Source organism: Apium graveolens, chromosome 9 (assembly GCF_009905375.1).
Source record: "Apium graveolens cultivar Ventura chromosome 9, ASM990537v1, whole genome shotgun sequence".
In the NCBI taxonomy this organism is placed as follows: Eukaryota; Viridiplantae; Streptophyta; class Magnoliopsida; order Apiales; family Apiaceae; genus Apium; species Apium graveolens.
Genome location: NC_133655.1, coordinates 289,737,721 through 289,753,935, shown reverse-complemented (window position 1 = coordinate 289,753,935; position 16,215 = coordinate 289,737,721). Strand labels below are relative to the sequence as shown.

The following is a 16,215-nucleotide window of genomic DNA, read 5'->3' as shown; positions in this document are numbered from 1 at the left end:
TAATTGATTCAATTTTATTATTTTAATAAAAAATAAAAAAGAATTCTACGAAAAATAGAAATATCGTAATTATTATATGATTACAATAATCTATATTTTGTTAAAAGCCAACATAAAACTCTACATGAAAGATAGAAATCTAGGTGTAAAACCAAAATACGCCGTAACCGTAATAAGATAAAATCAAGTACCCTATCAAAAGATAATTAGAATCTTGCGGAAATAGAATTGTAATCATATTACGGTTGGAACAATTTTATTATTTTTTATGGGTAAAACCAAAATATAGTTTCTATAATATCCATGTCATATTATTAAAATGGAATTTCACCAATAAATTAAAAAAATTCCAAATTAAAATATTCTAATTTAGACACATGACCTATTTACTTGGTCGTGATTTATGTTTTTCGAAACCTATTTAGTTGGGTCAATTTATGACGCTATTTATTTTAAAACATAATTAAAAATAAGATTTAAACATATAAAAATAATAAATAATCATGGCTTATAAAATTCAAAAAATGGGTAAAAATAATACATATAGAATTATAAGTCATATAGGAATAAAAATGATAAAAATAATACTTATAACATGAATTATAAAGGTGAAACCAAAAGATTATGTAACCAAAAAATAAGTGAAACCAAAATATCATTAAAAAGAGGTTTTCCTAATTAATAAAGATTATTAATTTAGGGGCGGCAAGATTGTTATCTTTATTTCTTGTTCTTTTTCTAATGTGTATGGAAGCTATAGTTAATGGGCGTTTTAATGTGGAGCTAGAGAAAGGATTGAAAGCAGGGGTTTGCAAGGAGCTACTAATTGAAAACAAACAAAAACAACAAGACGAGTGATGATATCGAGGATGCTGTTAAACTGTTGTGGTAAGTATAATTATTCTAATGTCTTTTTCCGATTGTACCATGATAACTCCCGATGGCGGGACCGCTCTTTCGACGTCGTGCATGGATCCTTCGCTGTCGTGAAAGTGTAGCTGTGGTGGGGTGTGGGTCCCGTGACGCCTCGGTGTGAGAGTAAGAACTCGTTTTTGGAGAAGATGAAGATATGTACGAATGCAAGGTGGCTCTGTGTGTATATGAGTGTGAGTGATTAACCCCAAAACCTTACCTTCTTAGGCTATAATAGGGTTTTGGGGTTGGTACTTTGAATCGTGACCATTGGTTCTAAGAGCGGAGGACACCTGTTAGTAGTGGATGCATTACATGTGATAGCGCGGGACAGACCGAGAAATGTTCTGAGGATCCTCTGACGCGTGCCCTAATTATTTCTATGATTGATGGGTGACGGTTGTCCATATCATGTGCTTAGGCGAGTGCCTCACGTGCTAGGATTTCCCAAGTTTGGGCTTACGGAATTGTGCCGATTAGGACTAGTGGTATGCGGGACTGGACTGAGTTAGGAGTTCGGATCTAGTAACTCAGGAGCTACATGTACTATCATACCATCCATTATTTTTTGCTTGCTCCTGGTGCACCTAAATTTTTGATTTATTAGTCTCATACTCTAATTGTTTGTTAAGTTAAAAACTCCTTGATTGTCATTAGATATATTAAAATATATATCAACATAAATTCAGTTTGATATTCTTCTCTAATGTTAATCTGCAACTGCAATTATAGGATGTCAGGTGACACCACTGGTACCATTTGAAGAAGCCAATACTATGAGAAAATGGTACCAACCGGAAAAGTCAAATCCACAATGGTACCATTAGGATAGCCTGTACATTTTCCACCCAATGTATTCTGTTCTTCTTTTATAAAATATTAGGGTAAAAATTATGTAGAAAAGCGGGTGGAGAAGTAAATAGAAGGAACGAGAGAGCACGGAACAAAGCAATAAAATAGAAGAAACTAAAGATATTGTAACAGGGAGAATGTGTTGTTTGATGAAGTTACCAAAGGAGGAGTTTTCAACTAAACTAGGGCTTGGTGACACCATGAAAACAATAATAAAACCACTTGGTGTTTAATTTTTAAATTTTATTTTCTTTAATCAGTATTATGCTTTTGATACTAACAAAATTGAATTTCTTTACCAATTCATTAACTCTCTGACTTGTTATTTTATTTGTCCCTAGACTTTTGTATCTCTGATTCTCTCTGTCATCTCACATGTGTTAACTTTTAATTCTTGTTAGAATTAGCATCCCTTCACTGACAAAGTGGTGTTATTTAGATTTCTTGTGGGAAGGTTTTGTATATTTCTTGGTGTCTGGAAGCTCTGGAGAAAAGGTCTGTCATGTGTAATTTACTCACATTTCCTCCAGATGTTGCATTTCATACATTTAGCTACTTAATTTGAGGAAGTTGAATATGTAGGCGGAGATCACATACTGACGTGTACCATTTGTGTTGGAAGAATTTATTGTGCTCTGAATTGGACTTGTTTCCTAATTCTCTCTATGGCGTAAATTTTATGGTGATATGGCACATATAGAGAAACTAGATAAGGTATATGCTTAATACAAAACAAGATGCCTACAGGGTACATGCTATATTGTCCAAGTCTTGACCTTCGGATCTGCTACTACTGGCGTCTAATTCTTCCTTGAGAAGTTTTGAAGTTGCTAACGGTATTAGTCTAGTCACAAATTGTTGTAAGTGAAACTCATTTGACCCACTACAATTGTAGTCCTATATAGATTTCTACTAGATAAAGGGTATATGCAGGGTAAATTTCAGATGAGTTCAGCTAATGTTGTAGTGCATAGCCGCATACATATTAAGAATTGGTCATCTTAAGACATTTATAGTATCAACTTTCTCTATTTTGTTCACTCATTTAGTCATCCAGATTCTGCAGCATTTAGCTTGTTTTGTATCATCTTATAAGAAGCATATTTTGCATGTTTGTGTCTAATCACTTGACCCGCACATTTTTGAAGATGCATGGTCTGATTCTAATCTACAATTTTCCGACATTTTTTACTACAGGTTACAAGCAATAGGTGGAGTTGGTCATGCTGGACGAGTGGGAGGGCTAGTAATAGTTCGAGATCTTGACCTCTTCTCATCTGCGAGTCGTGCTTGCTTCCGTTCCAGGTTAAATGCCATGTCGGTTATGTCCCATCTGGACAATGAGTGGTAGGTCTAAGCAAGCTCACTCGGGTTGCTGATGTTTTTGCCAAAAGGCTCCAAGATCCACAACGACTGGCAGATGATGTCTGTTCAGCTCTACAATATGGAATAATGCCAAGGTAGTGGTTACTTCTGGTTCAGGGGTTTTCGAGAATCAAAAGGAAGATATCTGGGTCTCTTAAGATTTAGAGGAATAGATATAGAAGAAAGTTGTTCAAGAGTATCTGGAGATGGAAGTTGGTGTCCATCTCAGTATATTTTCAAGATGGAACCAGCAAATCTAGAAATGGTTAATGCAGTGACTTCAGTTATTCAGTCTCTGGGCAAAGACCCTTTGAGAGAAGAACTTCTAGGAACTCCTACCCGTTTCGTGAAGTGGCTGATGAACTTCCGGAACAATGACTCTGAGATGAAGCTTCACGGGCTTGATCGCTATAGAATCAATCTATTTAAATCCAACGGGGACAATGGTCAAACAGAAGAATCTATACAGTCTGAGCTGAACTTGTCAATTTGGTCTCAGTGTGAACACCATTTACTTCCATTTTATGGTGTCGTGCATATTGGTTATATTGGTACCGGGATCGATGCCACTGGACTATCCCTTTTGCAGTCGATAGTGCATTTCCATGGTTTCAAGCTTCAGGTGCAGGAAAGGCTCACCAGGAAGATTGCCGAAACTGTTTCATCGCTGGTAGGAAAAGATGTAATGGTAGTTGTTGAGTGTAACCACACTTGTATGATATCTAAAGGGATTGGAAAGTTTGGTAGTAGTACAGCTACGATGGCTGTTTTGGGTCGATTTTCGAGATAATCTGCTGCAAGGGTGAAATTTCTGCACAGCATTCCTTCCCCTATGGCTAGTTGTGTATAATATCATGTTCATAGAGTGATGCCATATAATTATACATCCAGCAAGACTCCCGAACTAGAGCTGTTTGGCTGCCCGCTGTGGGCGTGTCGCGTGTGGCACCGCCATTACTTACAGTTAATGAGCAAAGCTGCAGCTTATTGTTGGGAGAGAACCTGGGTATTTCCAGCGATTACTTACTCATTTTTTGTAATGCTCAGTTAAATTAAGAACTTGAGAATATTTTGCACTTGGCTTATACTTGATAGCAAAGGAATATGTTGTCCCCCTGAAAGTTGTATTTTGCAGTTTGAGTCCTAAGAAATATACTGTCTCTATTGGTTTCATATTATTTGTAGCTAAAGGCATGAGTTTAGCAAATCAATTTTGTGTATTTTTCAGTTTTACCAGTGCAGTGAATGTCAGAGGCTTGGGCTTTTAGAGACCCCAAAAGTTTTCCAACCAATCTAACACTCAAAGCTACACATGCATGCTAGTCTTAGGCTCGCACAAAAGAGAAACACACTCTCTTACAACTTTGCCCCGTCTTCTTAGCTGCAGGTGTATCAGAACATTCACACATTCCATCCTAGTCCCTTCTATATCAGAACCCTTTGAAGTTGTACACCTAAATAGGGTCTTGATCGTATTTGGAAAACAAGATTAAAACTACTGCGAAATAAATGACTGCCATATTTCAAGATTTAACAAGGTGATGCCGCCCCGCCCATATCAATATATCGTTGTTTAAATTAACTAAATAAAACCTTAAGTCAGATTCCTTGCCAAATTTGGTAGAAAGGGGAGAGAGATGGCTTTCGAAGAAACTTTGACTCATTTTCATCCTTAAAATATTAATTTATGTTTTTTTTTTCTTTATACAGGGCGTGATTCTCACTGGAGTATGTTGTGTAACACGTTTAACTAAGTGTAGCATATAATTGGACTCGGTGTATTTTTCCTGGCGTTATTGTGGCTTAGCTTGTTTGCTGCTCCGTGGGCTCCATATGGTCGGAAATGTGATAACACATGTTGTAGACTTTGCCGGCCTAGTTGCACAATATTATTACAGTGTAATTTGTAGGAGACAGTTGTTGAATGGATGTGAGCTATATGTAACTATATAAACGGTCCTCTTTACTTCTGCACTTTCTACTATCCGCTCTCCACTATACTTACAGGATTCTTCTTAACTAACATGGATCTGTTCAAATATCTCCTTGCATTTTCTTTGTTATTCCCTTTTCTCATTGCTTACTATCATTTGAAAAGATATGGTGCAAACAGTACTGTCCACCGCAAAGCTCCTCAACTTCCTGGAGCATTGCCCTTCATTGGCCACCTACATCTCTTAAGGGGTCAACAGCCCTTGGCCCGGATCCTCGGAAACAAGGCCGATAAATTTGGCCCCGTCTTCTCTCTCCGGCTTGGACACCACTATGGGGTGGTGATTAGCAGTTGGGAGATGGTGAAAGAGTGTTTCACCACCAATGACAGGATTTTTGCAACTAGGCCGACTATGTCTGTTTCCAAATACTTGGGATATGACTATGCAGCCTTTGCGATTTCCCCTTATGGGCCATATTGGCGCGATATTCGTAAGCTTGTCAATCTTGAGCTCTTAGCAAGCCACCAGCTCCAGAAGTTCAAGCACCATCAATCCTCTGAGCTCGATATATGCATAAGGGAACTATACTCGTTATGCTCAGAAAACCGTAAACTCGCTAGCAATGTGACTTTAAGCAAGTGGATTGATGACTTTACTTTCAACACGACTATAAGGATGCTTGTTGGTAAGCGATTTGATTCTGATAGCAGTCCTGAGGATTTGCATATAAAAGAAGCTATCAAAAAAGTGTTGTATCTTGGCGGTGTGTTTGTAGTGTCCGATTTCATTCCAAGTCTTGAATGGTTGGACATTGGAGGCCATTTAAAATCTATGATGCATACTTCCAAGGAAGTTGATACTATATTGAAGAAATGGCTTGAAGAACATGTCCAAGAAAGAAATGCTTGTGGTGCGGATGTTATTCACACTGATTTCATGGATGCAATGCTGTCGATCATTGGATTGGATGCTAAAACTATTGGGTACGACCGTGACACAATCATCAAGGCAACAATACAGGTAAAGCTTAAATTTCATAGAAGCCAATGTTAAATTTACATAACTTCAATACTGTCAAAGTAGGATTGGAAGTTGGAACTAAAAAAAAAGGTTCATTCAATAAAAGATACAACCAGGCTGACCTTGGAGTAGGTATCCAATTTAAAATCACATGAAAATTACAATCTTATCTTCATAAGTCCCCTGTATAACAAAATTAGTTTTAAACTATTTCAGGTTATCATCATGACTGGGTCAGAAAGCATATCTGAAACACTAACATGGGCCGTGTCATTACTACTTAACAATCCAAGTTCCCTAAAACTAGCTAAAGAGGAGCTGGACCTCAATGTGGGAAGCCACAGATGGGTTGAAGAATCAGATATGAAGAACTTAACATATCTACAAGCCATAGTAAAGGAAACACTGCGTTTATATCCACCAGGGCCCTTATCAGGACCCCGAGAAGCCACCGAAGATTGTCACATAGGTGAGTATTACATACCAAAAGGAACACGTTTAGTTGTCAACATATGGCAACTGCATCGAGATCCAAGAATGTGGTCAGAGCCTGATAAGTTCCAGCCTGAAAGGTTTCTTGAAGAAAACAAGAAGGTGAATGTGAAGGGTCAGAATTTTGAGTTTATTCCGTTTAGCTCGGGCAGGAGAATGTGCCCTGCAGTGACATATGGGTTTGGAACGGTACAACTTGTATTGGCCAGGCTGCTTCAAGGTTTTAATATCGCAACTTTGGATGGAGAGGCAGTAAATATGGAGGAGGGTTTGGGAATTGCATTGCCCAAGGTGATGCCTGTTGATGTCATCATCTCTCCAAGATTGCCTTTGGAGCTCTACTACAAACATTTCTAAAGTTTATAACCATATAGCATATTTGCATGTCGTTTTCATTAGTGATCTTGCCTTCGGCTTCCCTTCCCCTTGTACTTTCTACTACTATTAAATTATTATTGTTATTATATTAAATAAATAAAGGGGACTTCAAAATTTTACGGAGTCTTTATTGTTGGTTTATAAATCCAGGTTCCAGAAATGTTCTTGAATTGCTAAAGAATGTAGAATGAACCAAAAAAAAAATTGGAGGGGCGGAATGTAGAACAAAATTTATGTAAATCAAATATTTTGAGACATTCTAGATTAATAATAACACTATTATGGATTTGTATGTATAAAATCTCAAAATATATAAAATTTGTGAACATATTTCACGGTCAAAATTTATGCATTCATGAGGGACCCAATGAGTTTCTTTTTTAGAAAAAATATTAACTTGGTAAAAAACAGCTAATTTATATATGAAAAAAATAAATGAAATGAAGAAAATTATTGATAGCTTAAAAAATATTGCGTCTGTTTATCTATCAAATATATTCGCTTAAAAAATATTCATTTATCTAGATTTTTAGTAAAATTACATTTTTTTAGTTTTAAATTACAAGTTTTTCATATGTATTTAAATAAAAATTTAGAACTAGACTCCTTTTATAATAAAATCAAAAAATAATTTACGGGAACGCCTTGTTTTATGTAAAAATAAAGAAATTATCAATTTCAAAAGTAATAGGTACAAAAATTAGGAATGAAGGGGGTTGATTGATTAGGAATTAGAAAAAGTACAAAAATTATTGAGTTTTTCCGCACTGAGTTGAATTTTTTTTTTTAAATGAGCATGATGAGTTTAATAACTGAACGAAAATTTATGCTTAAGATTGTCTCATGAATAAACGAGTTGAATATGAGCGTGCTCACGAACAATCGAGACAAATTTGAACAAAGTCAAGTTGTTCACAAATAGTTTGCCTATACACTTTATTCGATCAAACTTAAAATAGATTTTTATAGTTTTACATGTTACGTTGAGATCAAATAACAATTTTATCTTATAATAATATACATTTTCATACTCAACACTTATTTCTTAATCTATTTTATTAATTTCAAGTCGGGTTTTAAGAATATGTCCACGTTTATTTTAAATTATTGAGATATTCATAACTTGAGAAATTGTAAATTACTTTTTAAATTGTCGATGTCGAAATTTTATTAAGTTTTGATGTTTTACTTAAATTTGATTTCTATATATTACAAGTTTTTTATTGATGTTTATAAAAAATGTGAAGAATCAGAGATATTCATAACAACTTTTGATAATTTTCTTAACCGTTTGGTAAATTTTAAAATAAGTAACTTTTGACTTAAACTGAATAATAAGTGATAAGTTGATAAAAGTTTAAAAGTTATATAAGTGTTTGGATAATTTAACTTATAAGTCAAATTTTTTTTATTTAAATGAACTAAAATAAATAATTCTTAAATATAATTATCTAAATTCTTAAATTTTAAGTTAGATTAACATTTAAAAAAATATATTTCAAAACCTAAATTGATAAAAAAATAAAAAATAAAAAATAAGTTAAGAAAAAATACGTCTAATTAACATTCAACTTATCAGCTTATAAGTTGTAAATTCAACTTATAAATCGGATCAACAAACACTCGTCAATAAACTGTTGCGGACTTATAAATTAATAAGCCCGTTTATCAGATTTGTCAAACACGCGGTGTTTAATTTTAAAATATAAATAAAAAATTTAATATAATTAAATTTTTGATAAATGACGAGAAAATATACTAATAAAAATGTTAAGTAATTAGTAATAATTTATTATTTATAATATACATGCACTTTATCCCAATAAAGTTGAGTTAACCTAGTTTCAGCCAATTCAGACTATTTTTTGAATTAAACTAGTTAGTCCGAATTAAATAAATAAAAGAGTTGGTTTAGCTTGTCCAAGTAATCGAGCTGATTTTATGTTCAAAATTGACATGTTTAAGTAAACAATCAAGTCAAGTTTAAGTTTGATCTCAAGTTTTGTTTAGAGAGCATCCAGGTTTAGATAAAAAAAAGTGGAGTTTATGTTAAATAGGCTAGAAAGATATAAAAGTTAGGAAGGGTGAGGGGGGTAACCTAACCGCACCGTTAAGTTTGGTGGGGGACTAAAAGAAATGACAAGACATGTCAACGTAACATCCGGGCAGCCCAGCCCACAAATATATTATAAGCTGACAGGATACGACTCTTGTTATCTCCCCAACCTACTTTACTTACTACTCGGTGTCTCGGTGTATTAAAGAAAACAACAATTACTCTCTCTCTCTCTCTCTCAAAATTACACGAATTGGGGGGATGGGGAAAAGAAGAGGATCATCGTCTGTGAACAAATTATTCGCATGGGTAAGAAAGCAATCAATCAAGGTTAAAATATTCCTGGCTGTAACTGCTGTAATTTCATCCCTGGTGGCTCTCAAATTACTTGTCAAAGATAGCAATCATTTCTTTGTTGCTTCTGAAGCTATTCACGTCGCTGGTATTGCTGTCTTGATTTTTAAGCTCGCTACCCAGAACAACTGCTCCGGTTGCTCTCTCTCTCTCTCTCTCTGTTTTTCTTTAACTGCTTCTCTTTTTCCTTATTAAGAACCAACGCCGTAACAGTTTTTTACGGCAGGGCTTCTGTAAATGAATACAGTTGTCCCCCCCCTAATCGAGGTTTAATTGTATTATGAATATTTTTCCATAAATGATTTAGTTTATGAGCCTTCAGCAATCACCATCCATATATACTACTAGTTTTTAGCCTAATTAAACCAGCAAATGATTTTTCCATTAGCCAGGCCTTGAGAATACATAGTCATTTTGATCTAGTGCTTACATGATACTAACCTCGGATGTATTCGTCTCCCTGTTTAGGCCTTTCTCTCAAGACACAACAGCTTACAGCTATATTCACAGCTGTGAGATTGTATTGCAGTTTTCTCATGGAAGGTGACATTCACACTGTGCTTGATTTTGCAACTCTTGTGTTTACCGCCTGGGTGATATACATGATAACCTTCAAGTTCAAGTCTACCTACATTGCGGAGCTGGACAACATGCCCCTATACTATCTGGTATTTACATTTTCTCTGCTCAATTCATTATCTATATCATATACTGTTGACAAGTGTCAGTGCCTTCACAGCCCATAACCTCGTCAGTATTTAGTTATCATCTTACAAATGATATATACTGTTCATTTTCTTTCGGAAAGTTACATTTACTTGAATGTGTAATTGCAACCGATTGAATTATGAGTAATTTTCTGTTGCTACAATTATTAAGCCGTTGGGTAAATGGGATAGAGCCATAGAGGTCTGGGTTAATTGTTCTGAAGATTCCAGATACCTTGCTATAGCTGACTTTTTTAAACAACACGTAATTATCAGCTTTTGTCAATTTTTAAAGAAATTGCTCTGGTCAATCGGAAGAGCAACATTCACTTCATCATGAGTTCGCATGTATCATAAATTTGAGATTCCATTTGTTTATTATTTGTAGATAAAATAGAATCTTTCTTTGTCTCGAACCCCTATTCAACTTATTTATAGCACTCGGCATGATTAATTAAGTTTTCAATTGTTATTTAGATGGCCTGCAAATGTCACCTTTTAGGATAATAACTTCAGTCTTGACAATTGTCTTATAATTGACTCGATTGTTGCCTCAAATTGACTCATAAGGTGTGACCGAAGTCGTCTTTGATGTTTTAAATAAGTAAATAACTGCATTAACATCTCCTCTCTCTCCGACAGGTGGTGCCTTGTGCCATTTTAAGTGTACTGATCCACCCATATACACAGCACTCATATGTAAGCCGAATCCTTTGGGCATTCTGTGTCTACCTGGAGTCCATTTCAGTGTTGCCTCAGCTTCACATGATGCAAAATGCAAAGGTCCGTATCTCTCCTTATAAATATCTTACAAATATTATAGGAAAATTTAAATACTTTTTAATTTTTTTTATTTGTTTCAGATGATCGAACCATTTACAGCCCATTATGTGTTTGCACTTGGCATTGCTCGATTTTTAGGATGTGCGCATTGGATATTATCGGTTAGTTTTTTTTTAAAGCAACTCTTTGTGAAGTCAGAGGTTATGTGTTGCCACGATGAGTACATGACTATACAAAACGTTCTTTTACTTATAGTGAATATTTTGAACTGTGTCCAAAATACTTAAAAAAATAATGCCTGCAGGTTTATGATACTGCTGGAACATATCTGTACTTGCTTGGGAGCGGGTACTTTTGGCTACCAATGGTTCTGCTCTCTGAAATTGTTCAAACTTTCATCTTGGCCGACTTTTGTTACTACTATGTGAAGAGGTCTGCCCTTTATATTCATTCTCCACTGCTTGTCTAAATGACAAGTTGATGATGTCAATTTGATCTGAATGTCTATCTTTTCCATTTTGCAGTGTTGTGAACGGTCAGCTTCTAGTCAGCCTCCCTCCGGTTTAAGGTCATGTTTAAATATATTATTAGTACCTGTCGATGCAACATTTTGCAACTGACAATGAAACAAACATGAAAAGAAGTATCATGAAGTGTTTGCTTTTGTTGAATCAAAATATTGCAACTTCTATTTGGTTATATATGTTTAAATATAAATAGTTATTGGTGGTAACTTAAACTGTGTGCAACTCTGCCAGTAGTTCCTTAGTAGTGGAACCACAAATCCAGGGGGTTCAATGTTCCTATATTCCTACTAATGCTGTTCCTCATCACTTCCTACTAGTGTGGGAAGATCATGTAAAGTGGCTGTGCCTATATTGCACATTGATGATTGCAACATACACATACCACCACTGAGAATACATTTAACTTGTGAAAGGCATTATCGAAGTTACCTCGAGATTGTACGGTTGAACGATTAATAAACTAATTTGTTTGCATAAAAAATAAGTAATTCAGACATGTAGAAACAATAATAAGCTTGTTCAACCCGGGAAGTTTTACTTTGGTAAAAACAAAGTTGTTTCACAAGGAAAAATGAAGCCCGGATTGTAATGAAAATTAATCTATGTTAAAACTGCAACAGCCAACAGTAGGATGTCATTTTTTCCCAGAAGAGTTTCAATGTTTATGTATACTTGGAGCTTGTATGCATTGTGGGAATGGGAATCGGAAATGGAGGGTATGGGAATGTGCGTCAATGGATATGAAAATGAAATGAAAACCTGGATATTGGGAATGGAGGGTATGAAAATGCGCGTTAGTGGATATGGGAATGAAATAAAAACCTAATAATAAATATGGGAATGAAATAAAAATTCGGAAATTATGGTGGATTTGATTTAACAACTAAAAGGAACGAGTTTCATTCTCTATCACTACGTTACTAATACAAATGCTACCGATTTCTGGTGAAGTATCAATCAAATACCCCGTCCTCGTAAGAAACCAGAGAGACACCCATTGCTGTGTAGTCATGTCTTCCTCATCCCTGTAAAAGCTGCATATCAAGCCTTTGTCAAAACAAGGTCCACACGTGTCAGCTCTCAATTGACTACCTTCATAAGTGGTGGGGCCTTTTCCTGGCATTGTACGTGGCCGTCCCCGCGTCTCTGAAAAGCAAACAAAAAAAAATATCGTTCAACGTCGAACACGTGTCACGTCCATATATCTTCCATGCATCCTCCGTTATTTAGCGGATTTTAATGAGGCTGCTAAATCTTTTGTTGCCCCTGCCATCTCGTCACTAACCCCGCTAAAAGCTCTCTGGTATATAAATTAAACAATTTCATAACTGTACAATGTTACGTGTCACAATCCCCCCCTCTTCACCTCTCTCACTTCTCCCTTTTCTTTATCCCCCTCCCCTGTTTTTTATAATTACTTGTTTGTGATTCGCTTACCATTGCATTTCATAGTTTCAAACCCAACAAATCAAAAGCCCTCAAGAAAATCTTTACGTACAAGAAATATAGGAGCAGCAGAATAAGAAATGATGGAAATTTCTACTAGTTGTAAAACGGAAGAAGATGAAAATGAGCTGAGTTTGGAGTTATCAATTGGAAGAAAATGTTACAATAACAAAACTACCCCCACAACTTTTCCTCAAAAATCTCTAGATTTACCCATTATTGACCACCTTCCTTTGAAACGAGAGGTTCAAGCCTTGAGGCGACAAGAAGCTCGAAAAAAACGAGACGAGAAGCTCAAATTTAAATCCGGAGGAGGAGGAGGAGATCAGATTGGTAATCTTTGTTGTGTAATTAATCATGAGGATTATGGTGATGAGGAGGATGCAGAGATGCCTCCTAGAAAGAAAGAGAAATGCCAAAGCTTTTCTTATAATAATTTTAACAGTGTGGTTTTAAATGTTGGTCAAAAAGATGAAAAGGAAAAACACAAATTGCTTTTGGACCTCAAGATGAATCATGATGGCTCGGGTTTAATGGCTGAATCCCCTTGCCCGTACCCGAATTTACCTGCAATGCAATATGTGCCGTTCACAAATGGCTTTGTGTATCAACCTTCTTGTCTGGGTTCAGTTGTTGCATGCACCAATGGATTGATGATGGACAAGGACAAAAGGATTAGTTTTGGGAATGCAGCTGATGGAAATGAAGGGTACTTGGGGAAGGACAAAAGGGTAAGTTTTGACACCGCTGCTTGCCGCAGTTTAAGGCCTTACGGCAGGAATTTAGAGATGAATGTTATGAATGGCAAATCAGATGCTTCTTCTGGAGGCAGTTCCCCAGCTGTTTCAGATCATCATAACTCTTCTCTCCAAGGTATATACATTGTTACATAGAAAAACATAGACTGCCTTGCTCTATTAGCGGTGATCAGTTCTTTACATCGTAAATCATTTTTAATCTAATTTGGGGTAATGTTGTCAACTTTTGTATTAGTTTTGGCTTGTTCTGTGGGATATATGGAGTACTATTATCAACCTACGTCATCACACACTTGTCTAGCTAAATTCTCCATGAAACTACATTCATTTTGACATGGTTGTTGTCATGGATAAATGATTCCCGTCGTGCCATGATATCGTAGGAAAGAATTGGGAGGACCGTAGAAGCATTTACATATTGATGTACTTGACCTCTTATTAAGATTATGACTCTGGAATTGTTATAGTAACAATTTAAGTATTGATCGACAAGGTTTCCTTGCTACTTGTTTATTAATTACTTAATGTTGCTAGGCCATTTTGGTCGTAGGAAATATTTCACCATATATGGGCACGGAGACTACAGATCATATAACATGTTTGACCCCTTCAGCTGATGTTGTGTTATAGATACAAACATTGAAGTTTAATCAACATATGAACACCGAAAGGTGTTGGTTTTAGGGAAATAAGGTGAACAGTGGTCTATTTCATATGTCATAGTTCGCTTGTATATTGGATATTCAACTAGAGCAACATGGTTCCATTCTGTGTTGCAGGTGGTAGCAGTTCAATCAATTTTCCACAAGAAAATCGATATACATTTATTGCTGCCAATGGACCAAAGAAGTCTGATATGAGAAGCTGGGATTTAATGGGAATGGTTTCCAATGAAGTCAAAGTTAAAACAAAAGCAAGTGACACAGTAAACATGAATTCATCAACTAATATTCAAGAGAGAGAATTAATGTGTGGTGAAGAGCTGAAATCAGCTGCTGTATTTAGGGATCCGGCGCCTGTAAGCACCAAGAACTCAATTGACCCTGATCTGCCAAAGAGAGAAACAAGTAATGTGATCATCACTAATCCTCTAAAACCTCAAACTGCACGCAATGGTGCTTCGCATCTTCCCCCGATGCCTTGTGTATCAACTACGGGAAATGGGCCCAACGGAAGAACCATTACCGGGTTCTTGTACAGGTACACAAAAACAGAAGTGTGCATTGTGTGTGTTTGTCATGGAACTTTGTTTTCTCCAGCTGAGTTTGTGAAGCACGCAGGTGGCGTAGATGTGGAGCATCCACTGAGGCACATCACAATAGTACCCTCTGATTTAGCATAATGGATAAAACCTTAGTTTTTGACCCTCGAGCCTTAATTTTTATTTGAGGCCTGTGAGGATTGTAATATGTAAGACCATAATGAGGTTTTAAATCTAGTTACCTGATATCAGTGGTTGAGTATGTGTAATGAACATTTTAGTTTTAGTTCAAGTTGGATCTTGTCTATTACATTCTGTAATCACTCACTTGAGCTGCAATGTTTCTGCTGGACTGATAACTGATATGAGTTATTATTTATTTTAAATTTTCAAAGTCTGAACTGAATTTTCAGTTTCTATAGACTCGTGGTCGTGGGTATGGTTTTTATAAGACTTATACTTTTTTTGACTTACTGGGATATTCGATTTCATATCTTTATCTAGTAAATGAAAATAAAAATATTTTATGTTTCAAAGATTGTTAACTTTTAATGCATAAAATAAAAATGCATATTTAAATAAAATATGTTTGATGAACAATTTTTTTGGTTCGTCTTTGAAAAGAGGGTTTCTCAATGCAGTGAATACCCGTGGAAGGTTCCCAGCTGGAAGAGCAGCTAATTTTAGGAATGATTCTGGATTTAGGAATGAGGGGATGAGAGGACGTGGGAACTATGGGCATGGCAGAGGATACGCCCGAGGAGAATCTGATGGAAAAACAGATTATAGTAACAGAAGCAACTATCGAGGAGGTTCAACCAACAATACTAATAATGGGCACGAAAGGGATCAAAGTTTGGGGACCATTGATGGCCACATGACTCGAGCTAATAATATGCTTGCTAATGGAAATGTGAAAAATACGGCACCAATAAGGGTACCTGCTATCGCTTAACTGATCTAGTACAGATACGGTTGAGGGATGTTGGTTATCTTTTTCTCATCAGTGTAGTCATTTATATGTTGGTATCTACCAGCAAAGCAAGAGGATTAAAATTAGCTGCTGGATATCATTTGAGTGATCAGCTCTATTAATTTTTAGAGAAATTGTCTTTTTTTTGTTTCCCTTCTTGAAGGGGAGTCAGACTCATAGGTGGATAGGAAAAGGTGAGTTCAGGAAAAGAAGCTTTATTTCTTTAGTATATCGGTGAATGCCCTAGTTGAATTAAGGGCCATTATTATCTTTCGGAAATATTATTAATGTGCTTTTTTTTACTGTTTTTTGTTGAATATGTTTATCACACTACTCTTATCTGTTGAATCGGTAAATAGTTGAATAATACATTGGTTAACTTGTAGTACTCCCTGACAAAAATAAGTCGTACTCAACTGTGATCTTTGTTGATTTGGTTTGCCTGTTGGCTCACTTC

At 35.8% G+C, this 16,215-nt stretch overlaps 3 protein-coding genes and 1 pseudogene across 5 annotated transcripts; all 4 read left to right on the top strand.

The window, feature by feature from the left end:
* Positions 1-717: 717 nt before the first annotated feature.
* LOC141686582 (GTP cyclohydrolase 1-like) lies at positions 718-4,271 on the top strand (annotated as a pseudogene).
* An 808-nt stretch (positions 4,272-5,079) lies between these two features.
* On the top strand, positions 5,080-7,072 carry LOC141683294 (cytochrome P450 CYP82D47-like). The gene is made up of 2 exons (XM_074487984.1): positions 5,080-6,083; positions 6,300-7,072. The coding sequence occupies exons 1-2, from the start codon at positions 5,154-5,156 to the stop codon at positions 6,930-6,932; spliced, it is 1,563 nt and encodes a 520-aa protein (XP_074344085.1). The 5' UTR covers positions 5,080-5,153; the 3' UTR covers positions 6,933-7,072.
* A 2,103-nt stretch (positions 7,073-9,175) lies between these two features.
* On the top strand, positions 9,176-11,586 carry LOC141683297 (uncharacterized). Its single transcript, XM_074487988.1, has 6 exons — positions 9,176-9,499; positions 9,832-10,031; positions 10,713-10,853; positions 10,934-11,014; positions 11,158-11,285; positions 11,378-11,586. Exons 1-6 carry the CDS (start codon positions 9,271-9,273, stop codon positions 11,418-11,420), a joined length of 822 nt encoding a protein of 273 aa, XP_074344089.1. The 5' UTR covers positions 9,176-9,270; the 3' UTR covers positions 11,421-11,586.
* Positions 11,587-11,732: 146 nt separating this feature from the next.
* LOC141683295 (uncharacterized) lies at positions 11,733-16,028 on the top strand. Of its 3 annotated transcripts, none has more exons than XM_074487987.1 (3): positions 11,733-13,699; positions 14,364-14,784; positions 15,427-16,028. In XM_074487987.1, exons 1-3 carry the CDS (start codon positions 12,907-12,909, stop codon positions 15,464-15,466), a joined length of 1,254 nt encoding a protein of 417 aa, XP_074344088.1. In that variant the 5' UTR covers positions 11,733-12,906; the 3' UTR covers positions 15,467-16,028. The 3 variants fall into 3 exon arrangements, with proteins under 3 accessions (XP_074344088.1, XP_074344087.1, XP_074344086.1); XM_074487986.1 differs by lacking the exon at positions 15,427-16,028 and adding an exon at positions 14,865-15,171; XM_074487985.1 differs by lacking the exon at positions 15,427-16,028 and having other exon boundaries at positions 14,364-15,171.
* The last annotated feature ends 187 nt before the right edge of the window (positions 16,029-16,215 follow it).